This window comes from Mesoplodon densirostris, chromosome 5 (assembly GCF_025265405.1).
Source record: "Mesoplodon densirostris isolate mMesDen1 chromosome 5, mMesDen1 primary haplotype, whole genome shotgun sequence".
NCBI classification, from domain to species: domain Eukaryota; kingdom Metazoa; phylum Chordata; class Mammalia; order Artiodactyla; family Ziphiidae; genus Mesoplodon; species Mesoplodon densirostris.
In genome coordinates, this window is record NC_082665.1 from 138290736 (window position 1) to 138315833 (window position 25098).

At 42.0% G+C, this 25098-nt stretch overlaps 1 protein-coding gene across 1 annotated transcript in view; it reads left to right on the forward strand.

The window, feature by feature from the left end:
* Positions 1-25098, forward strand: part of WWTR1 (WW domain containing transcription regulator 1) — a 133892-nt gene that overhangs the window by 69449 nt on the left and 39345 nt on the right. Inside the window, exon 3 of the mRNA XM_060099548.1 lies at positions 10997-11133. Coding sequence (XP_059955531.1) covers positions 10997-11133 — 137 coding nt within the window. The remainder of the gene's footprint in view (positions 1-10996; positions 11134-25098) is intronic.

Here is a 25098-nt window from a genome sequence, read left to right on the forward strand (position 1 = left end):
CCACCTGTGGGTACAAAGCTAACTCTCTCTGGAGTTTGCATTAACATGCTTTGTATAAAACTATAGTACTTTTTAGGCTAAATTTGTTTTCCATTTTGTTGAGTCACAGAAACTTCAAGTCTTCTTGCGTTTCTGTACCTAATCTGTACCCCTACATTTTGGGGTGAGCTATGGGGGTGAACTCTTGTCACCCTGTAAGTGATTAAAAAACTAAATTAGTGTAAAACTTCGTGAACATTTCTGTTAGGAAGGATGGAAAGCCATTAGATACTCTTTTTCTAGTATTCAGTCTTTTGCTTTTCACTTCAAGCTGAAATCCTTTCTACTTTATACATGAGGCTGAAAGCCTTGTGCTGACATGGGATGCTCATCACCGCTAAAAGTGCCTAATGAGGGCACTAGAGGAATCTCAGCTTCGGCCTTTTCTTACTCTGAATCTGAGAGTTGTTATTATTAGAATGCAGGGTGGGAGGAGGGGTGGTAGTGAAGGAGCCACTGAGGCTGGTGGTTTGCTAGTTCTTTTGTGTTTTGAGAATGTTTTTGTCTCTAGATCAATTATTAACTAGCTACTCTATGTGAAATCAAATAAATCTGTAGGTTTTGCAGTGAATGGATGTCCACTCTTATTTTCCCCCATTTTCTTGGGTTCATTGTACCCTAGGGTGTTTGCTGATTTTTTTTTTGCATTTGAATTCCCCAGATCTTTGTAAAAAGTTGGGATACCTTTTCACGGGAGAAAGAAGAAGAATTAATATTTATAGAGTGTCCTGTGTGTCTGGCACTCACGGGTGGGTGTTTTACTTTTGTTATTGGATGAAATATTCAAAACAACCTCATGAAAGGATGCCTGTTTTACAGTGGAGGAAACTGAGGCTTGGAGACGCTAAGTCAAGTCTCAGTGGTCTCTTAACTGGTTAATTGCAGAGGCAAAGTTCAAAGCTACTGCAGTACTGCCTCATTTGGGTGATGCTTTCAACCAGAGATGCCAAGAAATACATGTAAAGAGACATTGTGGGCTGAGTTTACAGGAAACATAAGCAGTGTTGCCCGGTGATTATCTTCAGGGCCTGCAGTGTCCCTCTCCCCTCTCTGCCTGGGAAGCCTAACTCAACCCCCCTTCTTTTGTCTTCCATCCTCCAAATCGTTTCTTGCGAAATGAGATGCGGGCTGTGAAAAGCACCTCCAGGCATTCTCCAGACTGGGGTTGGGGTTCGTGCCAGTCTTTTCTCTAGTTCCATGTGTCCTGTCTTTCAAACATGTGCAGAAAGTGACTGACACCCAGAGCCCAGGGTGGTTCACCCTCTTCCCAGAATTAAAAAAAAAAAAACCACAAACCAACAAAAAGGAATTGACTCCCCCCACATGAATAGAGGAGAAACTAGACTAACCCAAAAGAATTTTTGGTTTTTAGGAGGTTTTGCCCTGTTTCTTTGGGCAAGTGACATTTAGTTCATTTGGCCCCATTAGAACAAGCTGTGTGTCAATGTGCCATTTAAAACAACTGGAAAAACAACACGTTGAAACACGTGTTGGGCACAGAAAGCCTGGAAAAACAACTTTCAAAGTATTTGAGCACTTAAAGTAGCTCGGTGGTTTAAAAAAAATTCTTTAAAATACTGATCGCGAGATTAAAGCTGCTTCCCAGATGTCAGATGTAGCTGATATGGGGAGCGTATCTAACATGCGGCTATCAAGACAGAATGTCAGGCTCTGGACCATTTATAATAACAGTAAAAATAGAGGCTGTGCTCTGTTAACCTCCACACCACCCTTTACTTCATTGCCACTACCCACCTGATTGCCAGCTCCTAGGGCCCACGCTAGATCATCTTCTGTTCCGTCCATCCCAGAGGAAAGGACACTGCAGGCATTCAGGACCATATGCCTATTTAAGTGGCATGAATTCAACTCTCCATACCTACCAAATCCCAACATAAGTATTTGAGGATAGCATCACTTCATCTGGAGCTTGGCTGTAGAAACAGTACCATGTCCTAACTCTGGAAGGATCCATCTGTGTTGGACTTATTGAAAGACCTTATAATATACACAAAGCTTAGCAGACTGTACATTATGGGCCATTTAAAGGATTTTCAGTGGTAATTTTCACCACACTCCACATCTGCCAAAACTGATTTTGGAACTGAATCCTCATGGAAGACACAGTGCCAGTGTAAATGCATCTTGTCGAACGAACTGAATGAACGGATGAGTGCCTTTCACTTCCTTTGATAATTCTAGAATTTGCCATTCACTAGGAACCTCATCTTTTCTTCACTTCTCATTCCCATCCCGTATTTTTGTTTGTGAAAAAGGAAAAAGTGGGAAAAGAGGTACCAAGTACATATTTTATACTTGATACCTGGAAAGAATAAAATAATAAAGAGCGGTAAAATAAACTCTTACATTGTTGTTCGGTTTCAACACAAGAAACAACGTGATTTATAAATCTTTTAATATCATTATTGGTCCTCACATGAAAAGCGAAAAAATAGGCTAAGCGTTAATAATACAATTGCAATGCAGCCGAAGTTCTTTAATCGGGTGCTTGGCCAAAGGCAAACCAGCAAACAGAAACGCAGTCCTTTTTCTTCTTGCTTTTTCTGGGAATAGGAAAAATGAGGTGAAGCAAGAGCTGGCCCAGTTTGCAGAGACCAAGTCAGCTTTGACCCGGTCGGGTGGCGTCGGAGACCTCCGCGGGGATGACGGGGTGCCTCACACAATAGGTCAACCTCCGAGGCGAGGTCAGTGAGTCACACCTTGGGGCTGTGTCCATGAGTCACCCGCTTCCCAAAGAGGCTTTCTCCAGAAGTGGTGTATTCATAGTGTCCCCTACTTTCCCGCCCCAGGGACAAAACGCTGGTAAATAAACCCCTGCAGGAAGGAACTACGTATATTACAGCGTCACGTGGGCTCACTCTGCACTTCGGGGCTGACAGCAGCTCTGCCTGACTCAGCTTCTGCCCGGACGGAGCAGGTTCAGGAATGTACTTGCAGAAAAGCTGGTGATGCTCTGTGGAAAGGATTCACGTAGATAGATGCCCACAGCTGGCCGCGGCGGAAGTGCCCGCCGACCTTTCACACTGCTGCGGCTCCTACTGCTGCTAATTTCATCAAGTAGAGACTTCTTGGCACTGCTGGGATGGAAGTCGAGGATTAGAGCCTGGTAGTTAAAAATACAATCCCTGCCATTCATTCGGAATTCCAGAGAACTCTGAAATTTTTTGAATTGGCCAGTGAATGGTAGAGACCGGAAGCGTGCACCAAAATAATGCTTCTGGTCTGGTATCATCTTTTATGAGAGGATCCTAAAACATCCCCTACTTACATATGAGTTATTAGTCCTGTGTCACAGACTACAGCTATGTTTGATGAGCTGCCGAAGTGAAAATCTGACCGGAACCTTTTAACTATAAATTACTTGTGGTTTCAAAGGATGAACTTTCTCAGCCAACGCACTTCTGTCGTGTGAACAGTCACCTTTATTGTACGACATGAGAGAGTCCTTCTTTATAGCTTTAGGACTTAATCTGTGAACGATATGAACGTTTTGCTAATGGATGTGTCCTCTAGGTACATTTGCAGCCTGACTTTGACCTCTTTGTATCTTCTATTCTTATGAATCGGACTAGCAAGAGGTGGTGATGTTTAGGATTTGGGCAGAACAGAATTAGAATTGTAACTAATTGTAGGGCTATGAAAGCTGCTTTGGGACAAAGAATCATCAGTTGGGGTGACAGTAGGAAGGATGGTAACTTGGGAGGGAGAGTGGTGGCTTTAGAAAGAAAAGAGAACATGAGCTATGGATCTGTGCAGCCAGGTGGAGAGCCCGCACTTTATTTCCGATTGTCAATGTATTCAGAAGCCAAATTCCCATTAACCAGCTGGGCTGATAGGGTTAAACTCAGTGGGGAACCATTTACTCATGGCTACTAATCAGATCGGGTTGCCAGTTTATACGTGGGCTTTGAGCTACCACTGCCGTGGGGCTCCCACTTCTCTCTGGGTTTGGTGACACCAGAGGAACTGAGAAAGAGTGTGCCTCTGGGGCTGGGAGAATTAGTAAGTGTGTATTCCAGCTGTCTTTGTTCTTGTGGTTAAGACCCACCTCTGGTGTCAGTCGGAAGAGCTAAGTATCACTGGCAGAAAGCAAAGCACAACAAAAGGCGCCACTCAGAGAAATGCAAGGTCTGAGTAAGATATGACGTGTCATTTCCTAGGTCTTGAAATTTAAATCAGAGCACACTGCCTACATGTTTAATGTGATTGAAACACAGGCAGCATTTATCCCTGACATACAATATAAAAGTAAACCAGCTTTTAGTGTTTGTATTTTAATTCTAATTGCGGAAAATTTTCAAAACTTTAATGTGAGTCTTGGGCAAGTCTTCTTGCCATCTGGTATAGGATTAAACATTGGCCTAGTGTTTGTTGTCTGCTGACAGTGGTTCCAGTTTACTTGGCAAGCCCTGTCTGGGAAATTACCAACCTCATGCAAATCTGTGTCAGTTTTCATTTTTAACACTGATGAGTTTAATTGAACTGGTTCACAACAAGCAAGCTGCAAAGCTATTGCAGTTAGCAGTTTTCAGGCACATAATCTTCAGTGTATATATACTTTTGTTAGAACATTAAGAGGGTGGTGAATTGGCCTAGTAAGTCAAAAAAATTTTTAATGTCTGATTTTTAAAAATACGATAATTTACTTTTGCCCTCGACTGGTCTTGTGAATATTATGGGGGGTTGCAGGAGTATTGTTTTTCAAGTGCCTACAGTGTGCAGGACACCTTGCTCCGCCCCTAGGGTCCTATCTATCACCAAAAGAGCTTATGTTCCATTGGAAGAGACATATTAACACCCCCCAAACAAGAAAGAATGAAGGGAGAGGTTAAAGAGAAACTGGGATTGGCCAGGGGCTGAAGCCAAGCAGCACTGAGTGTGAACTGAGTTTTGAGCCAGTCAACCTTGGTTTTATGACCCCAGGTTGCCTTCAAGTTCCCATCTCTTTGGTGTGGTTCTCTTTAACCACCTAGCTGGGCCCGGGTGGTAGAAAAGAGGACGCTGCTTCTGAGTCCTGCCCTAATAGCTCTGTTGAGTGTAGGGAACCCTGAGTAATTTCTGACACTAACTAATGTGAAACTCTAATATATTAAGAGAGGAGGAGGAGTAAAAAGGCCAAACACTTACATTTGGAAATGAAATCTTTGCCCATAGAAATGAGCAAGCAGCTTATTATGTTGCTACGAACTCTAAATTCTTGCAAAATTAAGCACTTATAATCATTCCTATTTTTATATCTTTGTATGCTTCCAGCAATACAAAATGTATTGCATAGGCCTTCTCTATTTCAGAAAGTCTTTGTTGTGTGGCTTCCTTCCATAAAGTGAGTGTAATAGGTCATGAACTGGAGGGTCAATTCGTCCAAAAACACCAGGCCTTTTCCTGGGCTATAAGAAGTCGGTGGATTCTATTTTTACAGATAAGATTTTATCTTTGCCTTTCATGGTTCTGCTGCCAGTCAGGATTTTATATTTACAAAATGCTTTTCATTTTTATGCCTACCAAGTGCACGTGCACAATAGATACACAATCCACACTTGTTGAATAAACTTGAACCAGAGGTTGCCACCCTGGGGCTGGGGGTTGGAGCTGCCTTCTGTGGATTTATTTGCTGAGGAAGTGAGCAGGGGAAGCCCAGTGAACTGGTCATGAAATTGGCAGGTGACTTTGGCGGTTACAGGTTTCCTAGAGCAGACCTTTTTCACCCTTGCAAGAAGGAACCGGAGCATTTGTTGGCTTTTTTACCCGTCTCACGGATATGGGTGCTGAGACTAGGATGGGTTAAATGGCTTGTCCATGTAGGTCACACAGGGTCAGACCTACATGAAAACTCAGGTATGTGTGACTCCAAGCCTGTGGTCTTTCCAGAGGCCATAGTGCCTCATGCTGTCTCCCAGTAGGCTGTCAATGGCCGGCGGGGGGGGGCACTAAGGATCCAGGGGTGACTTGGATCCCAGCTGTCCTTGGGATGACTCTGGAGGTGGGTTAAAGAAGGGATTGTCAGGGCTTCCCTGGTGGCGCCATGGTTGAGAGTCCTCCTGCCGATGCAGGGGATACGGGTTCGTGCCCCGGTCCGGGAAGATCCCACATGCCGCGGAGCGGCTGGGCCCGTGAGCCATGGCCGCTGAGCCTGCGCATCCGGAGCCTGTGCTCTGCAGCCGGAGAGGCCACAACAGTGAGAGGCCTGCATACCGCAAAAAAAAAAAAAAAAAAAAAAAAAGGGATTGTCAGATAGAGAGGGTGGGGAAGGGATGGAGGGCAAGAGGAAAACCTGAGAGATTGGAGGAGAAGCCTGGAGGCCATTGCCCTCATCAAGGTGAAAGGTCATGCAGGGGCCTGGAAGGGTGGAAATGGGAGCTAAATTAACAATCCCCTGGAGGCTGATGGGAGGGGGCAGGCTGATAGGAGAGGGTGGTAATGCTGCCCCCTCCCCACTGATTTCCATGACACTCTAACCCCCAACATAGAATTTTCCTAATACATAAAATGACTTTCTCAACTTGTGTCTTTATTGAAGAACACATTAATTCTAGAAGGAAAAATTATTTAACACAGCACAGTTTTCCATAAGCTACCATTTCCAGCCAAATATCTTCTCAGAGAAATGCTGACCTTTGTTGCCCCTGGGCAAAATGCAGGTCCTCAGAGCTGAGGCTCTTTGCCGACCTGGGCATCACAGACCCTGATGTGGTTGGAGGTTTGTCCTTTATGAGACTGTGAAGAAAGGCAGTATGCGAAGTAGTGGTCAAAGGGGCCACCAAAGGAAGAGGGGGCCTGATGATCTTTCTTTCAGGTACCATTTCCACTGCACACCACCCCAGGCCTCCATGTGAAACCCTTGCAGACTTTTTTTGTTTTGTTTTGCGGTACGCGGGCCTCTCACTGCTGTGGCCTCTCCCGTTGTGGAGCACAGGCTCCGGACACGCAGGCTCAGCAGCCATGGCTCATGGGCCCAGCCACTCCGCGGCATGTGGGATCTTCCTGGACCGGGGCACGAACCCGTGTCCCCTGCATCGGCAGGCGGACTCTCAACCACTGCGCCACCAGGGAAGCCCCAGACATTTTTTAAGTCCAGGAAAATTGTGTGTGTGTGTGTGTGTGTGTGTGTGTGTGTGTGTGTGTGTCAAGAAGAGTTTTTCTTTCTCTTAGAAACTGTCATTCATTTTTCTTTATAAAAAGCATGGGGCCATGTAATTGAATCCATTTCCCATCGTACTTTGGCCACTCAAAAATAGGAGCCCCATCTGTAGTTTATCTCCAATAACTTTTTAGTACCTATGACCTGCATATCCATGCATCATTTTCCTTTTTGTCTTTTTGCACCTTGATGAGTGTTTTTGTTTTTACTTGTTATGAAAACAATACATTATCACTGTTAAAAACTGGAAAGTACAGAAGAGTTTAGATAAGGGGGGAAAAAATCTCCAGTGAACATATTACTTGCATATATCACCATAAATACTTGGTAGTTATTTTCTTTTTTGGTTCTATTTTCATATGAAAACTGTATAGAATGTGTGATCATAGAATACACAATAGGCAGATTGAATATACATATGTAAGTATAGATAAATCTATAAATTTTTAAGAGAAACTAGACTTTTAAAATAGCAGAGACTTTTTCTTCCTTCCTTCCCTCCCTCCCTCCCTCCTTCCTTCCTTTCTTTCTTTTTATCGATTTTTTTTCCCCTTAGACATTTTCTTGAAGTGGACTCTTTAAGGGAGTGACATCAGGGAGGGGTGGGAGTAGTAGGGAAGTGGGGATTAATCTAGCTAAACTGTGGGTCCTGGCAAACAGTAAGGCTGCACTGAGAAATACAAGAAAGGAAGTGACTCAGTAGCTCAGAGAAGGAGCAGAGATGAGATACCAGTATGGAATAGCGGGTGGTTTATCCGACGTTTGGGAATGGGGTGAGGGGAGCTCAGTGATTTGAACAATAAGAGAATTTAGTTTTCAAATCAAATCATGAGCAGTGGATTAAGTTCTTGTGAGCGGTGCCCTTGCTGTTGGCATTCAGACTAGGAGCCGCCCTGGGCATCACATAGACTGAGCTTTAGAGCGAAGCTGCCGCGGGGTCGATGGATGTGCAGAGGCTGGGAGTTGGAGTGGCTTTCTTCTCAGAGTTGTTTCAGAGCAATGAGAACTGCTCATGTATGAAAGGCTCCCTCTTGTACTCAAGTCTTTGGGGAATACAGTGAGTGACACTTTTAATTAACAAATCCGCTGGGAACAAAACTCCTTTAAAAGCGCTGGCTGGGTGTGGAGTTTGAAGGTGGGCTGCGGAGACTCCCACGGTCCTGGGGGGAGTTCTGGGGCTTGAAGCCGCGGCTGAGGTGTGCATCTTTGGGGTGGGATCTATCGGGATGAGGGCCAGAGTGTCCCCCTAGAAAGCCCTCACCTCTTTCCCAGGGGATGGAGGCTGGCCAGCCGTGGTGGCAGTCCTCAGGCAAGCTGGGCTCCTCTACCACTTTGGGTGCGGGCCTTTCTGCTCTCCCCAGATTTGGGAATCCCAGCCCACTTGTTCAGAATGGGAGGGGAGGGTGGGGGACTGGCATTTGGGAATGCATCATTCCGGTTCCTGTATAATTCCGACCACTGACAGATAGCTGAACGTCTGTACACAGCAGCGTCCTTAAATGTCTTCCACCTTTCGGTGTATGTCGCTGCGTCTCACCGGGGCTGCGCTCATGCTGCTTCTACCACAGTATCAATATCCATGGTGCCAGAGGTTCTAAGAAAGGCTCACGAAAGAGAGAAGGATACTTCCCCTCCTGGTACCACAGTGGAAAGTATTTCTGTAGGACGCGCCTACCTTGGGAAACCATGTTTTAGTAGTAAGAGTCCTGAAGGAATAGTTAGTCAAAGGGTTTCTTAACTCTAATTACTTTGCTAAAGGGAGCTTACTTAATTTTGACATCCTCATCAATTGTTTCCTCACTTGGAAGGCCTGTGACAGACCCCCTGAGGCTGGCTATGAGTCTTCACAAGACCAAAAGTTGACAAAGGATTTTATGCAAGCTTTGAACAGAATTACAATTATTAAACTTGAAGGTGTAACTAAGACTGTTGTTTCTTCCTTTAGGCTTAGGTAATTGACTTTCATCTCTGTAGTTCAGCCCCCTACCCACCCCCCGCCCCGTTTGTGTTTTTCTTAACAAAATCGTCTTGGTTTTTAATTTTTATTCCTCCCAGTTTATTTTTGATTATTTTTTAAAGACCACTGATGGCTCCTATAGTATGAAACTCAACAGTTAAACTTAATTTTGCCTCCTTTATGGAAGCTGACTTTTTTTTTTTTTTTTTAAATCATACTCATTTTAAAGGCCTTCTTGGGAAAACATCCAAGTTTTCACTCAAGGCAATGAATGAGCTCCCCATGGCAATAACTTCCAGTCTGGGATGAAGAAATCTGAAGAAGAATTTTAGCAGTGGCAGTATTCAGATGTGAGGAAACAGAAGCAAAATAAAAGGTAAATACAACTCCAGTGCAGGAGATTGCACTGATTTAGGATTTAGCCTAATGATACTAATAGTGGTTTCCTAAGCTAAGGGTTCAAAGGAAGCCATTGTTATTCAAAAGCAAGGTGTGTTTGAAAGGAGCAATCTCTCTCCTTTTCACGTGGATCCAGAAAGGTCTATAGTGTGTGGGGTTGACATTGCCCTTTGGTTTGGGAGAGACAACATAGTTACAAGACTTGGGACAAAGGACTGACATTCAGCTTCTGCTATCAAAGTTCGTTGTCCTTGATAAATACAGAAAGATCTCTGATACAGTTCATAAAACAAGAATTGTGGCACCAAATGAATATGCTTATCTTTAAAAGAAAAATGTAATAAACTCTCAAAAAGAGTTTATGGAGTGGCACAGGGTCTTTAAGGCACCAGAAGTGACTTAAGATGTGGTCTGGAGGGAGGCAGACAAAGCTAGATGTCCCATCCATCTTTTTTTTTTTTTTTTTTTTTTTTTCTTTTTGGTTGCTCCGCGAGGCATGTGGGATCGTAGTCCCCCGACCAGGGATCGAACCCGTGCCCCCTGCGGTGGAAGCGCAGAGTCGTAACCACTGGACCACCAGGGAAGTCCCCCATCCATCTTTCTAAGGACACATTGGAAAGTCTGGGTAGAAGCTGATGTCATGCTAGTTTCTCTGAGATTAAGTTGTAATAACAAACCCTGGAAGCTGTATATGACCAAAAGGCTAATCACGTCTCCTCCCTCAGAAACCTTTATGCCTCAGTATCTGGGTTTCTCCATAATCTGGCACTTCCTACACTTATTTCCTGCTATCCTGTTCTCCAGCTACACAGTTGGTACCTTGCATGGTAGAACATAAACTTCTTGGGGGTTTATGTATGACCTATGTGGACCTCACAGTGTCTTACCCTTTGTAAGAGCTCAGCAATGTGATGTTTATGAGTTTGGTTTCAAGGTCCCTATCTTTGGCTGAGGACAGGTGGAGCCATCCTCATTATGTCAGTTATATGAGCTGGGAGAGTGTGGGAGGGCTGGCGGGCAGGAGCGCAGAGTCCGGCTTTGGGAGAGGAGTTTGCACTGGGGTATCCCAGTGCTTGGATGGCAGTGAGCACAGGGCGTTGGAGAACGTAGGCTCCTTGGGCCGTGGGGAGGAACGCTAGGGCTTGTCCATCCCTGGTAAGGCAGAAAATCCTTAAGAGGGTGTTTGCACATAGGGGCAGCTGGTCAGCTAAGTCATGGACTTATGTTCAGAGAGTCCCCTGCAAAATCCCCAACGTGGCCCAACTTGAATGGAGGGTAAGTGGGCAAGCCTGACCTTGGCTGAAGACAAACAATGTGTCAACCTCGTATAAGCAGATCCTAAGGGAAGAAGAGCCTGCATCATTTAACTGTTGTGTTGTGACTGGTGATGATGATACTGATAACGCTAACAATGAAAGAGATCATTGTTTTCCTTCTTTTAGTCACATAGAAAAAATCACCACATGGCAAGACCCTAGGAAGGCGATGAATCAGCCCCTGAATCATATGAACCTCCACCCAGCTGCCACTTCCACACCAGCGCCCCAGAGGTCCATGGCCGTGTCTCAGCCGAATCTCGGTAAGCTTTGACCGGAGCTGGATAAACAAGCATTCAACCGAGGGCCTCTAGAGCTCAGAAGCAGCTCTGGTTGCCTCAGTGCCTACTCACACGCCCAGATAGTATCTTCTCCTCCCTCTCGGCTGCATTACCCTTTCACTGCCCTTGCCTTCTTTTTTTTTTTTTTTTTTTTTTTTTTTTTTTTTTTTTGCTGTACATGGGCCTCTCACTGTTGTGGCCTCTCCCGTTGCGGAGCACAGGCTCTGGACGCGCAGGCTCAGCGGCCATGGCTCATGGGCCTATACACTCCGCGGCATGTGGGATCCTCCCGGACCGGTGCACGAACCCGCGTCCCCTGCATTGGCAGGCGGACTCTCAACCACTGTGCCACCAGGGAAGCCCGTGCCCTTGCTTTCGTTTCTTGGCCTCTTGGCTACACAGTTCATGACACTGCTACCAGGGTTTACACTACAGCTCCAGCATCCCCTCCAGTTGCATTTATTGAAGCTCTTTGAAAACTCACTTAGGCCTCCTGTCTTCATCCAGACCAAGGCAAGAAGGGCCCTTAGCCCCTTTCTGTGAATCTGGTCCCTGAAGACTGCCAGAGTGTACAGTTCTGGCCTCAAATCTCTTTGCTCCGCCCCGCCCCCCAACAATGTGTGATTAACACCAGACTAGGTGTTTTCTTGCCTTATCTCATTCAGTCCTCACCACAACCCTACAAGAAGGGACAGTATTCCCATTTTATAGATGCAGAAACGTTCCCAAGTCCGAGCGTGTGGGCTAGTAGAGCCAGAGTTGGAACTGAGGTTGGGGAATGCATTCAACCCTTACGTAATCTGCGGGTGGCTTCTCCCCACACCTGCCCTAGGATAGGACGGCTCACATTTCACTTCATTTTGAATAAGTGGGATTTTAAACTTGAGATTCGTTTCTGCTAATTGCCTTTACTTCAGAAGAAATACAATTCTGCCCACTGGAGAGAATCAGATGTGAATGAACACACTCCTGCAGCAGAACCAATCAGCTTTTGTTGTTAGTCATTCTCTCCCACCCCCAAAGGCTAAACATAAGAGGGCCAACTTTGAAGTTTTTAAAAAGCTGGTGCCATTTTCAGGTAATGTTTCCATTGAAGATCAGATATCCAGATACTGCTTTATACACAGAACAGAATTTTAGAGAATGAAAAGAATCTCCTGTTGGATCTTCAGGAATGAACAGGATAAAAATGGAAGCAGTTTCCTGGACACCCTTCCTTTATAACTGTGGCTTAGCCATGGTGAGTATGGACTCAAGGAGACCTGAGTCAGTATATTCAAGTAAATATATTGTCCCTTCTTCCAGGAAGTCTGGATCTACCATTTTAAAGCTTGCATATGTAAAGTATATACAAAAAGCAAACGACTCAGAACAACCTCTGTTGTGTTTCGTATCTAAAGGGTAGGTCAAGGAAAATGGTGCCACTGCTTCTACGAGCAGTGGTAAACCAAAGCTTCCCGTGAGTCACTTGTCCCCAGTATATAAGAGCTCGAGTAGAAAGCAGATGCGAGTGTAGCAAAGAAACCACAAATTAGGTAGCATTAGACTCGTTTCTTTAGCCATTTAATTTTTATTAATTTATTTAATTTTTAGGTAGCATTAGACTAGGGTTTCTTTAGCCTTTTTATTAAAAGTTCTAAAAGCTGATTATTAAATTATTCATGTTAACTTTATAATCGATTATAATTGGAAAGGATCTTTCATGGACCTGGTTAAAAAAATTCAAACACTTTTTTCAAAGGGGTGTTCAAAAAGTATGTCTTCCTCTGATACCCATGCCTCAGTCCCTTGTATGTTGCCTGGAGTCAATCAGAGTTTCCAGTTACATGTATGTTTCTTCACATAAATTGCTAGCACGTTATACCCACTGTTCTGCACCTTGCCTTTTTTTGTTTTTTGCTCATAATATATATATTTATTTATTTATTAACATCTTTATTGGAGTATAATTGCTTTACAATGTTGTGTTAGTTTCTGCTGTATAACAAAGTGAATCAGCTATATGTATACATATATCCCCATATGCCCTCCCTCTTGTGTCTCCCTCCCATCCTGCACCTTGCTTTTTTCCTACTTCTATATCCGTATACACAAAGCTGCCTCATTTTTTTTTAATTGCCCAGTAGTCCAACATGTTGATATGCTATAATTATTTAATTAGCCTCCATCTGATGGGTATTTGGGTTTAGTGTGTTGTTAGTGCACCCAGTATCAGAGTGAAGATCCTTGTTTGTGCTCTTTCATGTACTTTCCTTAATTTTACAAAATTGCACAACGAGTAGGAAGTGGACTAAATTTGAAGGACCTTGAATGCTAAAAGCTTAATACTGAAGGCACATGTGAGTCTGCCCTCCCCATCCCCCCACACACTAAAAGCCCAATTGCTGGTAAAGTTTATCTAAAGAAATTGTAACCTGAATGTCTGAAACTAGTTTACCTGTGGCTGAATAAAATACCTTTTTCCAGATTTTTAATAAATCAGGGCAGTAAATTTCTCAAGACACACATTCTGGGGTTTTTCCAATAATATTTGAATATTTGCCCATTACAAAATGTGTTGCTAGCCTCTCGAGAATCACAGATGTGTCCCAAGTTTTGAAATATAACGGGGAATGCAAAGTAAGCTCCAAAGACTGGGGGTAATTTAGAGAGTCACAATATGGTCCTAATAATAAATGATTTACTCAGAGTATTTTATTTTAAGCTATAGCTCTGCCTGTAGTTTATACTCTTAATTATCAACCTTTAAAAATAGAAAGAGCAGATCTTTCTACTTTTTTTCTTTTGAGGTTTAGTATGTGGTATTTTATTTTCATTATTTTAGAAATAATAGGTGTACATCTGTGTTTACATATATTATACCTACGTCATACATTAGCATATATATGTAAACATATATATATAAAGTCAATATTTGGAATATGATTCAAAACTTCTATGTCGGTTTTACATCAACTGCATTTTTTTTCTTTTTACCTTTTAACCAGAGAAGATCCTTCTCCTCCTCCTACTTCTTCTTAAATCTAGAATTTTGGTCTTTTCAATGGCATACATCTGACAAATAAGTGAACTTAAGTGATGTGTCCCCTTCACTGATAGGTATTTATGTACAAGTGAAAATGATGTCAAAATGCAATGCACATTACTGTCAGGTGATAGAATTAGTAATAAGCTAATTTTATGTATTTCTGGAACTATGATATAATCAGTGACATAGCAAAACACATTCAGCAATAAATCTCCTTATATTGTGATTCCGTGTTTTTCTGTGTGTTAGTGATGGACTTGGGAGTCGGACTGTCAGACTTTGAATCTCAGCTCTACCTATTGGTGACTGTTAAGTCACTTAATTGTGCCTCAGTTTCTCCATATGTAAAATGAGGATTATATTTATAGTGTGAGGAGGTTGTATAAGTTTATAAGTAAAGTGCACAGATCCATGCCTGGCACGTAATGAAATGTTATGTCATCATTGTTCTTTGTGGAAAGCAAAGTTTTATGTTTTACTTAACTATAGAATGTTAGATTTGAAGACAATTTCATTGTTCATCTTAAAAGCTCTCAAAAAAATATTTATTTTAGGCTGGTTAGTGTGCAAAGCGCTTTAAATTAGGAACTCTGTATTTTTTACTTTCAGTGAGGATAGCGCCCCCTGGTGGAAATGTTTCAGACCCCCCTGCCCAGAAACTTCTTGTTAGTGGATATCTTATTTTTTCAGTAGCTCTATTCCTGAAATGTGGGTTGTAAGGCAACCCATATTTTAATTGGGAGAGAAGAGATCCATCACTCAAAGGCATCCTGGAGTGAGTGACTTTGTGAAAGTCATTTTGTGAGTGACTTTGTGAGCATACTTTTGTCAGGCTGCCTCAGAATCCGGTGAAAAGGCATCTATCTCTTGGTAGGATGGCAGATTGGCTGTGTATCTAAACTCACTCTCTTTTCAAATGCTGAAGTAAAATGAAACAGACTCTCAAGGGGTTATTTCAAATAGCCCTCTCCAGCTTGGTCTGATTTTTAACTAAAATTTTTGTTTTTGTATTTACCAAATCAGGCTGTCTGTCAGGTTTTATCCAATTTGATTCTGTTTGAGCAGATTGGTCCCCTTTGCGTCTAAGTCCCCAGAGATACCCAGTGAATGGAAGAAGAAAGGAAGGCTTTGGAGAACTTCAGATAGCGAAGAGGAGAGATTACCACTGGGTGGAGGCCATATCACTTGGGGGCTGACCACTTGTTTGAAATCCTCACTGTTATGTAACACGGTGAAGGGGGGAAACTACTATATGTGTGAAAGTTGATTTTTTTTCATGACACAAACCAGGGAGGATCTCCTATCTTTTAAGTGGGTTGTTGGTATGATTAATTACTTTTAATAGCCACTAAATTTTATTGAAGGAGGGGAAAAAATGAAACAAACAGGAAAAAAAAAAGGACTCTACACAGGCCATATTATAATATATAAAACAATGGGCTCGGGGCAAATGGAACCTGCTAAGGAAACCAGTTAGGTTGTTAGGGCGGTAATGCGGGTGATGTGGAGGGCAGGGACCTCTTTGTGTAGTGGTTAATGGGAAGACTTGGAGTCAGAACTGAGTTTCTCTTGGGTTAGACATTTACTAGTGTCGTTTGTTATCTAACCTGAGTCTCCTTTTCCCTATCTGTAATATGGTGAGAATGATAGGCTCTTCCCCATAAAAGTTTTGAGTATTTAGGTATTCCATGCCTTGGTACCTGGCATAGAGAAAGCTCCCCAAGAAATATGTTGCTGTAACAATTATTATGAGCGAGTAGCCTGTTTTTTCCTCACTTTTCTGGCCCGTGTAGCCAGAGGAAGAGCCTGTGGTGTGTGCGATAGAAAGCCATCCTCTTCCTTCTCCCTCAGGAAAAGCCACCCTCAGTTCCTGCAGCTTTGATCTTTTGGACACTTTTTTTTTTTTTTTTTTCTTTTTGCGGTATGCGGGCCTCTCACTGTTGTGGCCTCCCCCGTTGCGGAGCACAGGCTCCGGATGCGCAGGCCCAGCAGCCATGGCTCACGGGCCCAGCCGCTCTGCGGCATATGGGATCCTCCCAGACCGGGGCACGAACCCGTATCCCCTGCATCGGCAGGCGGACTCTCAACCACTGCGCCACCAGGGAGGCCCCTTTTGGACACTTTTGATTACACGTTGCGAAACTAATCTTGAACCCCAGGCAGCGACTGTGAGAAACACGCTCGAGCCCGGGCTCATTCATGAGCAGAGGCAGTTTGGGAAGGGCCGGTTCACTTCGAGCCCCATATGAAGAACCTTCTCCCTCTGCAAGTGTGATGGTGTCAAGGTCTTCCTATCTCTCAGCACACGAGGACTGAACTCGTACAGTAACTTAAAATCTCCCCGTATTTTAAAATGTCTTTGCAGAGAGAAAGTGACAGGCAGTTTTGCCTTTTTTGGTGATAACCCTAGTGATCATCAACCATGGTGTGCTGGCCTCCTGTCACACATTAATGGACCTCCTTGTTGGAAGGAGGCCCTGACCTGGGGTGCCAGTATCCTCCCAGACAGGACAGGAAAAATAAAGACTGTATAACAACTTCACCAGACTGCCAGCTCTAGCCAGTTCAGAAACCACTGGTAAAGTGCAGCCAGAGTGTATTTTTAATGCTATAGGAATTTTTTAAATATCACACACTCCCCCTTTGAAGATGTGCCATCCACCAGGCCAGAGTCTGTCCTCCAGGTCTATCTTGATCTGTATTTCAAATTGTAAACACATGTGTGGTTTTCTCGCTTGCTTTTTTTTTTTTTTTTTTTTTTTGCAGGGTATGCTTTTCAAGACAAGATGGAAAATCTAGTCTCTGCTCAGTTTGCAAAGTTGGCTCCTTTGTCCCTCTAGGAAGTGTACAAAGGCACTTGAAGACATTTTATCAAAAGCAAATAAAATAGCTAAGGGACACCGCAGCCTAGTGTTGCTGAAAGCATGTAGAGAGGTATCCTGAAAGTTTGCTGAAAGTTAGATTTATACCTAGGCTATCTTATTTTTGTCTTTTTCCAGTAGTTTTCTTCTAATCAAATTTATGTCATGAGTTTATGGCAGACACATCTGGCTACTGTGATTTTTCCAGTTCTGATGTTCTCACTACTTTTTGAACTTTGCGGTTTCCGCAGCATGAATTAGCCTAACGCACACAAGCACATACACACACAAACCCAAAGACAACTGAAAAACCTCCACCCTTAAGGGGGAGGGTGGCGGTGATGGGGCGCTGCTAAGAGTGCTGTGGTGGGAAGTGGGTCTTTACGGAAGGGAAGGAAGACTGGTGGGCACAGGGAAAGGGGAAGAGGTTCTGGTTACAATGCTTTTTGTTTTTTCTTGATTAAAAAATGAGAGAGCAGTTTTCTAAATGCTGTAGAAAATCAATATTATTTTCTTAGAGAGATTTGGAGGAATCCATCAATTGTCAGAATTTAGTCTGTCGGCATTATTGAAGACCACTCTTCAGCGTTTCCTAAAGGAGATTCATTACAGTTCCTACCTTTTAAGGTTTTTAAAGATTATGTGAAATGGGGACCAAACACAAATAATGAAGTCAACTGATTCAATTCTTCTTGTGCAATAAAGTGGTACGTAATAGTCGATAAAGAAATGAACCTTGTGTTTTCTTGAATCTCTCATCTATATCAGTATTCGTTCATCTGCATATGCATTAAGATTACATGATGAAGACTTATAGATTTTATTACACAAAATTTAGAAATTTAGGTAGCAAATCTCCTCTTTGATAAGAAGTTTTAAGAGCCATGAAAAATGTTTGATGCCAAAATTTTCCAAAGAAAATATCCCCCAAGGTAAAATTCCCAAGTAGTTGCTAGATGAACACTTTGGAAAACTGTACACAAAGATGCTTCCCCCCCATTAAATGCCTGCAATATGAAAATAAATATATTTGTAACTAATAATAGTTATAGGACTATATGGCACATGGAAAACTTTATTATATCAGTCTGATTTGATAAAGCAGGCAAAATTGTTTATACTATGATTATAATTTTGTTTTTTAAAAAAGACTTTGTTTAGATTTTCTTTTCCCACAAGACAATGCACTCCACCTGTGTATTTCTAGCCCATGGCCAAGTGCATCACAGGTGCACCACTTAGTAGAATAAATGTATTGAGTAAATCAATTATGTACTTTTAGATGTTCATAGTGATTATAGTAAGGCTTTTGAATTGGGGGTGATCCCCTTAATTTTCTCTGTAATATGGTGATATTCATTTTATAATAGCCAAAAGAAAAAAAAAAAGAAGAACCATTTGGTTGGTGTCTTGAGCTTTTTATGGTGGGAGAGGAGGATGGGGTGTAGGGAAGAAGGCTCTAGACCCCTGTGTGCAATAGAGACAGAACCATGAATCGTAAAGCTTCTGCAGCCGAGTCTACCTGTGGCAAACAAGTCATTCCCTGGTCTCTAAGATCTGTGTCTCTTCAAGTGGAGGCCCAGGTCTAGCACAGGTCAGATTCCTTGGGACATTTGTTACTCATACATCTTCAGAGTCCAGTTGGAGCCTGATTGCTCCCCGAAGAACAGTCATGGGCAGCTGCTGGGAGAAATACTGCCTAGACCCCACCCCTGCGAAATCCTGTCTCAGACCATGTAGGGTGGAGTCTAGGAATGGGCCCTGTTTTCAAGTGCTCAGATACCTCTGGTCACCAGCCAAGGGCAGGAACAACCACGGAACTCTGTGCCTTAGCACAGAGATTGGAAACTGCCATCAGAACAACTGGCAAAAACACACTCAGAGATCCAGTCTTTAACTTGAGTTACCTGAAAAGAACGCCGAGTGTGCTCACCAACTTCTTTTTTTTAAATTGAGGTGTAGTTGATGTATAATATTGTCTAAGTTTCAGGTGTACAACATAGTTATTCACAATTTTTAAAGATTATACTCCATTTATAGTTATTTTAAAATATTGGCTCTATTCCCTGTGTTGTACAGTACATCTTTGTTGCTTATATATTGTATACATAGTCGTTTGTACCTTTTAATCCCCTACCCCTATCTTGCCTGTACCCCCTTCCCTCTCCCCACTGTTTGTTCTCTGTATCTGCGAGTCCTGTTTCTGTTTTGTTATATACATTCATTTGTTTTATTTTGTAGATTCCACGTATAAGTGATAACATATAATATTTATCTTTCTCTGTCTGACTTATTTCACCAACTTTTAACTGTGATTTTTGCCTGAAATAGACATTTATGGTGACATTGGCATTTGTCACTTTGGCACTTGGTGTCAGTGCACACATGAGCTTTGGGTATATGAATGCTGAAGCCACTTTCCAGACCCCAGTCATACCAAGTAAACTTCAAAAACTAGGGGAGACGTTGCAGTTTGGCATCTAGATTATTGAAGTGTGTTGTCTAAATTCATAGGGTCAGTGTATAAGCCCATCTTGAACTTTGCTAGCTGAGAGCTGACCAAAGAATCAGGCCTCTGCAACCTTAAAGCCCTGAAAAATTCTGGAGGGGCACCCCATACCCCAAAGAAGCACAGAGTCTCTTAGGAAAGAGGTAAAGGCCAGGTCAAGCTTTTCCTTAGTCCCTTCTTTGTGGGCACGACCTTCATTTACTTATTTATTTTTAATGGAGTCTAATCTCTTCACTAAGCTGCGGGCCTCTGTTTCGAGAGTTTTAGAAATAATTGGGACAGTTTTAGTACTATCTGCTGGCTGACTTCCAGTAGTTCGTCCCCAGGAACTTCCTTGCTGTGGAGAGAATGTTGCCCAGTTATAGTTTTAGGCAGAGGGATTCTGGGATGGCTTGTCATTCGGCCACTTGTTCCAAATTGATAAGTGTTGAGTGACATTTGGACACTTTTCTTTGATCTCCTCTTTGGGGCCCCTGGTGATGTTGTCCCCACCTGATCATCACCTCCCCCACCCTGTATCAACTGCAAGATTGATTTCTTCTTCCTTTCTGGAAGTCTAAATTTATTCCTGGGGTGTTTTGCAGTTGCTGGTGGTCAGGAACAGCTGTTCTGCCACGCTTGACTCTGGATAATTCTCTGTGATGAAGTCAGCAAAATAATACCATAAGAGAAGCCAGGAAAACAAAAGCCTTCATGGTTTTTTCTCATTAAGTGCACTGAAGAGAGGAAGATCAGCCATCTCCCTGGTTTAAAAAAAAAAACAAAATGCAGGAAAAATTAAGATTCGAAAACATATTTGAGGCAGCAAGATTCAAGAATGTTATTTTCCTCCCATGTTATATAACTACTACTTGGTCACTGTAGACAATACTGATCAGCAAAAAATGAGAAAATAAAAAACGCTGTAATCTGACCATTCAAAATCACACTAACATTGTCTCCTATTTGTCTTTTTTCAATACAAATGTAAACAAAAGGGGTTGGAGAATCCTCTACGTTCTTTTTTGTAGCCTGCTTTTTTCACTTAATGTATCATGAGCATCTTTCTGTTTCAATAGATATTTTTTGATTAGCTGTTTTTATTGGAAAAGTAACACAAACATGGTGAAATATTCAAACAGTCCTAAAGAGCATTCAAGAGAAGTAAGTCTCCTTCACACCAGGACCCCCCACCCTTCTCTTCTCCCCAGGGAAACCACTACTACCAGCTTCCTCAGTACAGTCTTCCCTCTTCCCCTGGTTACCACGGGGGAAAATCCAAAATCTGAGGATGCTCAAGTCCCTTGCATAAAATGGCGCAGTGCAGTCTGCTGTCCGTATCCGTGGTTCCGCTTCTGCAGATTCAGTTTCTATCCACAGTTGGTTGCATCCGTGGATGTGGAACCCGCAGATACAGAGGGCCATCTGTATTCCAGAAATACTCTACATACATACGTGTGGTTGGATGTATGTGCCTTTTTAAAACTTAACATATCTTAGAGAGCTTCCTAAATTAGCACTTATAGATGTATTTATTCTTTTTTAGCAGTAAATAATATTCCATTCTACTGATGAACCGTAATTATTCAACCGTCCCCTAGGCTGGATATTTAGGTTCTTTGCTGATTGTTTGCTATTATTAAACAATGCCACAATGTGCGTCCCTGTATGTAAAACCTTGTGCCGTATGCTGTTTATGTATAGGATAATTTTGCAGAGGTGGAATTCCTGGGTCAAAGGTTATGTGCATTTAAAGTTGTAATAGATGTTCCACTTCCCTCCAAAAACATTACACCAATTTACACTCCTGCCAACAGTGTATTAAAGTGTTTCTTCCTCCCTGGCCAATATTATTCTTACTCTGGCCAATAATGTTCATTATCAAACATTTTAGTCTTTATAATTCTGATAGGTACAAACTAGATTCTCATTGTTTAGTTTATACATGTATTTAAGTTATGAATGGATTTGGGCATATTTCTTTCTATATACCATTACGTCATGTTAATGACTGTACAATATGCCATTGTGTGACTCTACCATAATTTATTTAACCAGTTCTTTTATTGAGGGACATATAGATTGGTTCTATTTTTTATTATTATAAGTGATATTGCAGTAAAAATTCTTGTACATAAATTTTTGTGCCTTCCTTAATTTCCTCATTTTTTCCAGTTTCTTCGGAATGTTAATTTGTTAGGAAAGTATGAGAATTCCTTTAAAAAAATACAATTTTGACCTGGTTTACTTTCATTGAACTAAGTAAGTAATTGTCTGCAGGTCCACTGTGTGTGTTGGGGAGGATTTGTTTGGGCTGCTACTTTCTTTTACAAAAAAATGATTTAAGGTTGCCACAAAAGTGTATTTTTAGCCAGGCACCTAGCTTTCCCACTAGCTCTGGTTTCAGCTTGCATCTCCATATGTTTTTGACTAAGCCATAAATGGAAGTTTCATTTGAAGTTTGCTTCCCAGTACATGTCATGCATTTCATTCCATATTATTTTCGTCCTTTTCCTTTCCAGTATTATATTTCTCAGGCACCAGTGAAGAGTGAGTTTTCAGTTTTGCCAAGAGTTAAATATTTGCAGAGATGGAAAAAAAATAAAGTAAAAAAAAAAAAGAAAAATTAATGTGGCTGATTTAGTCCTGGCTCACAAGTCTTTCATATAGCTGCTTCAAAGCTTACATTTTAAATATCAAGAAAAATATTCTGTTTTCACTCTTATCAGTTGCCATAACGCCTGAATTAATTAGAATGGAACTATCATTTCTCCCCAGATGGAATTGGATCATCCCATCCTAGCAAAATGAATGCTCAGGGCAGCTGCAAAGGGAAGTTCCTTCTCCAGCCTCCACTCTGCCCTTCTTAGCGTGTCCAGTTTTCCTTTTATCGAGAAGGCCAACATGGAACGGTTTCTTCACCTCTGATCCTGGGAAGTGAGGGCCTTTCATCCCAGGGCCTCAAGCTTTATAGTCAGCTAACTCTTGGAGCTCAGGTTCTACCCAAGAAAACTTGTAATTCTTTAGTTCAGTGTCTTGTTGTTCGGTACAGTTTTCCAGAGCTGTTTCTTCTGAAAGACCAGTCCCGTAGGGCACCTCTTTGTCCTGTCTTTCCAGGCTCTCTATTTTTTAAAAATTATATATTTTTTCTCTTTTAAAAAAATTGAGATGTAATTGACATAAACATTATATTAGTTTCAGGTGTACAGCACAGTGATTTGATATGTGTATATGTTGTACAGTAGTCATGACAATAAATCCTTTTTTTTTTTTTTTGGCCATGTCACACGGCATGTGGGATCTTAGTTCCCCTACCAGGGATTGAACCCGCACCCCTTGCATTGGAAGCGCGGAGTCTTAACCACTGGACCGCCAGGGAGGTTCCGCGACAGTAAATCTAATTAACATCCATCACCACGCATAGTTTTTTCTTTTTCTTGTGATGTGTCGACTGAAAAAAAGTCGCACAACCTAAAAGCTGAGAATTAAGTTTTATTCGGGGACCTTACTGAGGACTGTAGCCCAGGAGACAGCCCCTCAAGTAGCTCTGAGGGGCTGTTCTGAAGAGGTAAGGGAGGTGCCGTGATATATAGGAGTTTTTGCTGAGAAAAAAAAAAAAGTCACACATCAAAAGATTACTACTAATCATAAAAAACAGACATCTCAAGTTAATGATTTTAATGCTTTTCTATGTATGGGAAGATGCAGGAGTCTGGACTCATTGAAATTATTCCTTTGATTTACATGTTGATTATCTAGGGCCAGCATCCTTTTTTTCTCCATCCTGAGTGCTCCTCAGGACTCACCACTGGGGTCGGCTGCTGGCTTGATGGCGGGCACCACTCTTTGTTTACTGAAACAGCAGCCAAAAGTATTTTTGTCCACAAATAACACTTGGGGTCGGGGATGGAGGAGGCGAGGCTGGGAGAAATGGTGAGTGTGAGGTATCAGGATCATGTAGCACCTGTTACAATTAGGGTTCTCTCCCTCCAAACCCCAGTCAGTTCTCAAAACCACTGAGCAGTAGCAGTTTCCTCGAAGAGAAATAACATCACAGCACATCGGCCCGTATACCACACGGTTCGTCTGGACTCTGCCAGGCTGAGAATTTTCAATCTCCAGGGAGTTTAGGGTGTGTTTAGGGAAATCTTTTCTTTGCTGTAATATGTCACCTTTTATTTTGAAATAATCTAAAACTTACAGAAGAGTTTCAAATATAGTACAAGGCACTCCCACATACCCTTTGCCCAGATTTGCCTTTGTTAATTGTTTATGATTTGCCTCATTTGCTTATCTCTCTTTTTCCGTATGAAGATGTATTATATATATATATATATTTTTTTTTTTTTCTGAACTCTTCAGGACTAAGTTGGAGATGTTATGCCCTTTTCCCCGTAAATACTTCAGATCATATTTTCTAAAAGGATGTGTTCTTACTTAAGCACGGTACAGGAAGACCTCATATTAACTGGGCTTCACTTTTGTGCTTCACAGGTACTACATTTTTTACAGATTGAAGGTTTGTGGCAACCTTGCATCACACAAATCTATCAGCACCATTTTCCCAGCAGCATTTGTTCACTCTGTGTCTCTGTGTCACATTTTGGTAATTCTTGCAATATTTCAAACATTTTCATTATTATTATATTTGTTATCGTGATCTGTGATCAGTGTACTTTGATTACTGATGCAAAGAGATTGACTCACTAAAGGCTCAGATGAGGGTTAGCATTTTTTAACAATAAAGTACCTTTTAATTAAGGTATGTACTTTTTTTAGACATAATGCCATTGCATTATATATATTGTCTATGTGTGTGTGTATATATATGTATATATATATAATAAACTTAATAGCCTACAGTATAGTATAAGCATAACTTTTATATGCACTGTGAAACCAAAAAATTTGTATGCCTTGCTTTTTTGTAGTGATCTGGAACCGAACCCTCAATATCTCTGAGGTATGCCTGTATGGTATGAAAATCACGAAATTTAACATTGGTACAATACTGTTGTCTAATCCACAGTCAATATTTGAAATTTCATTTGCCACAGTAATGTCCTTTTTCCCCCCCCAAATATTTATTTTTTTATTTATTTGGTTGCATCAGGTCTTAGTTGCAACAGGTGGGCTCCTTAGTTGCAGCTCACCGACTCCTTAGTTGTGGCATGCATGTGAGATCTAGTTCCCAGACCAGGGATCGAACCCAGGCCCCCTGCATTGGGACCGTGGAGTCTTAACCACTGCGCCACCAGGAAAGTCCCCACAGTAATGTCCTTTATGGCCTTTTTGGTTTCTGGTCCAGGATCTATTGAAGGTCATGCATTTCATTTAATTATCCTGTCTCCCTAATCTCTTTTTACCTAGAATGATTCCTCAGCCTTCGTGTTTCTGGACCTTGACATTTTTGAAGAGTACGGACCAGTTATTTTGAAGATTGATTTTAATTTGGCTTTGTCTGGTGTTTCCTCCTGGTTTAGATTTAGGTTATACATTTTGGGCAGGAGTACCACAGAAGTGATGTTGTATTCTTCTCCCTGCATCCTGTCAGGAGGCATGTGATGTCA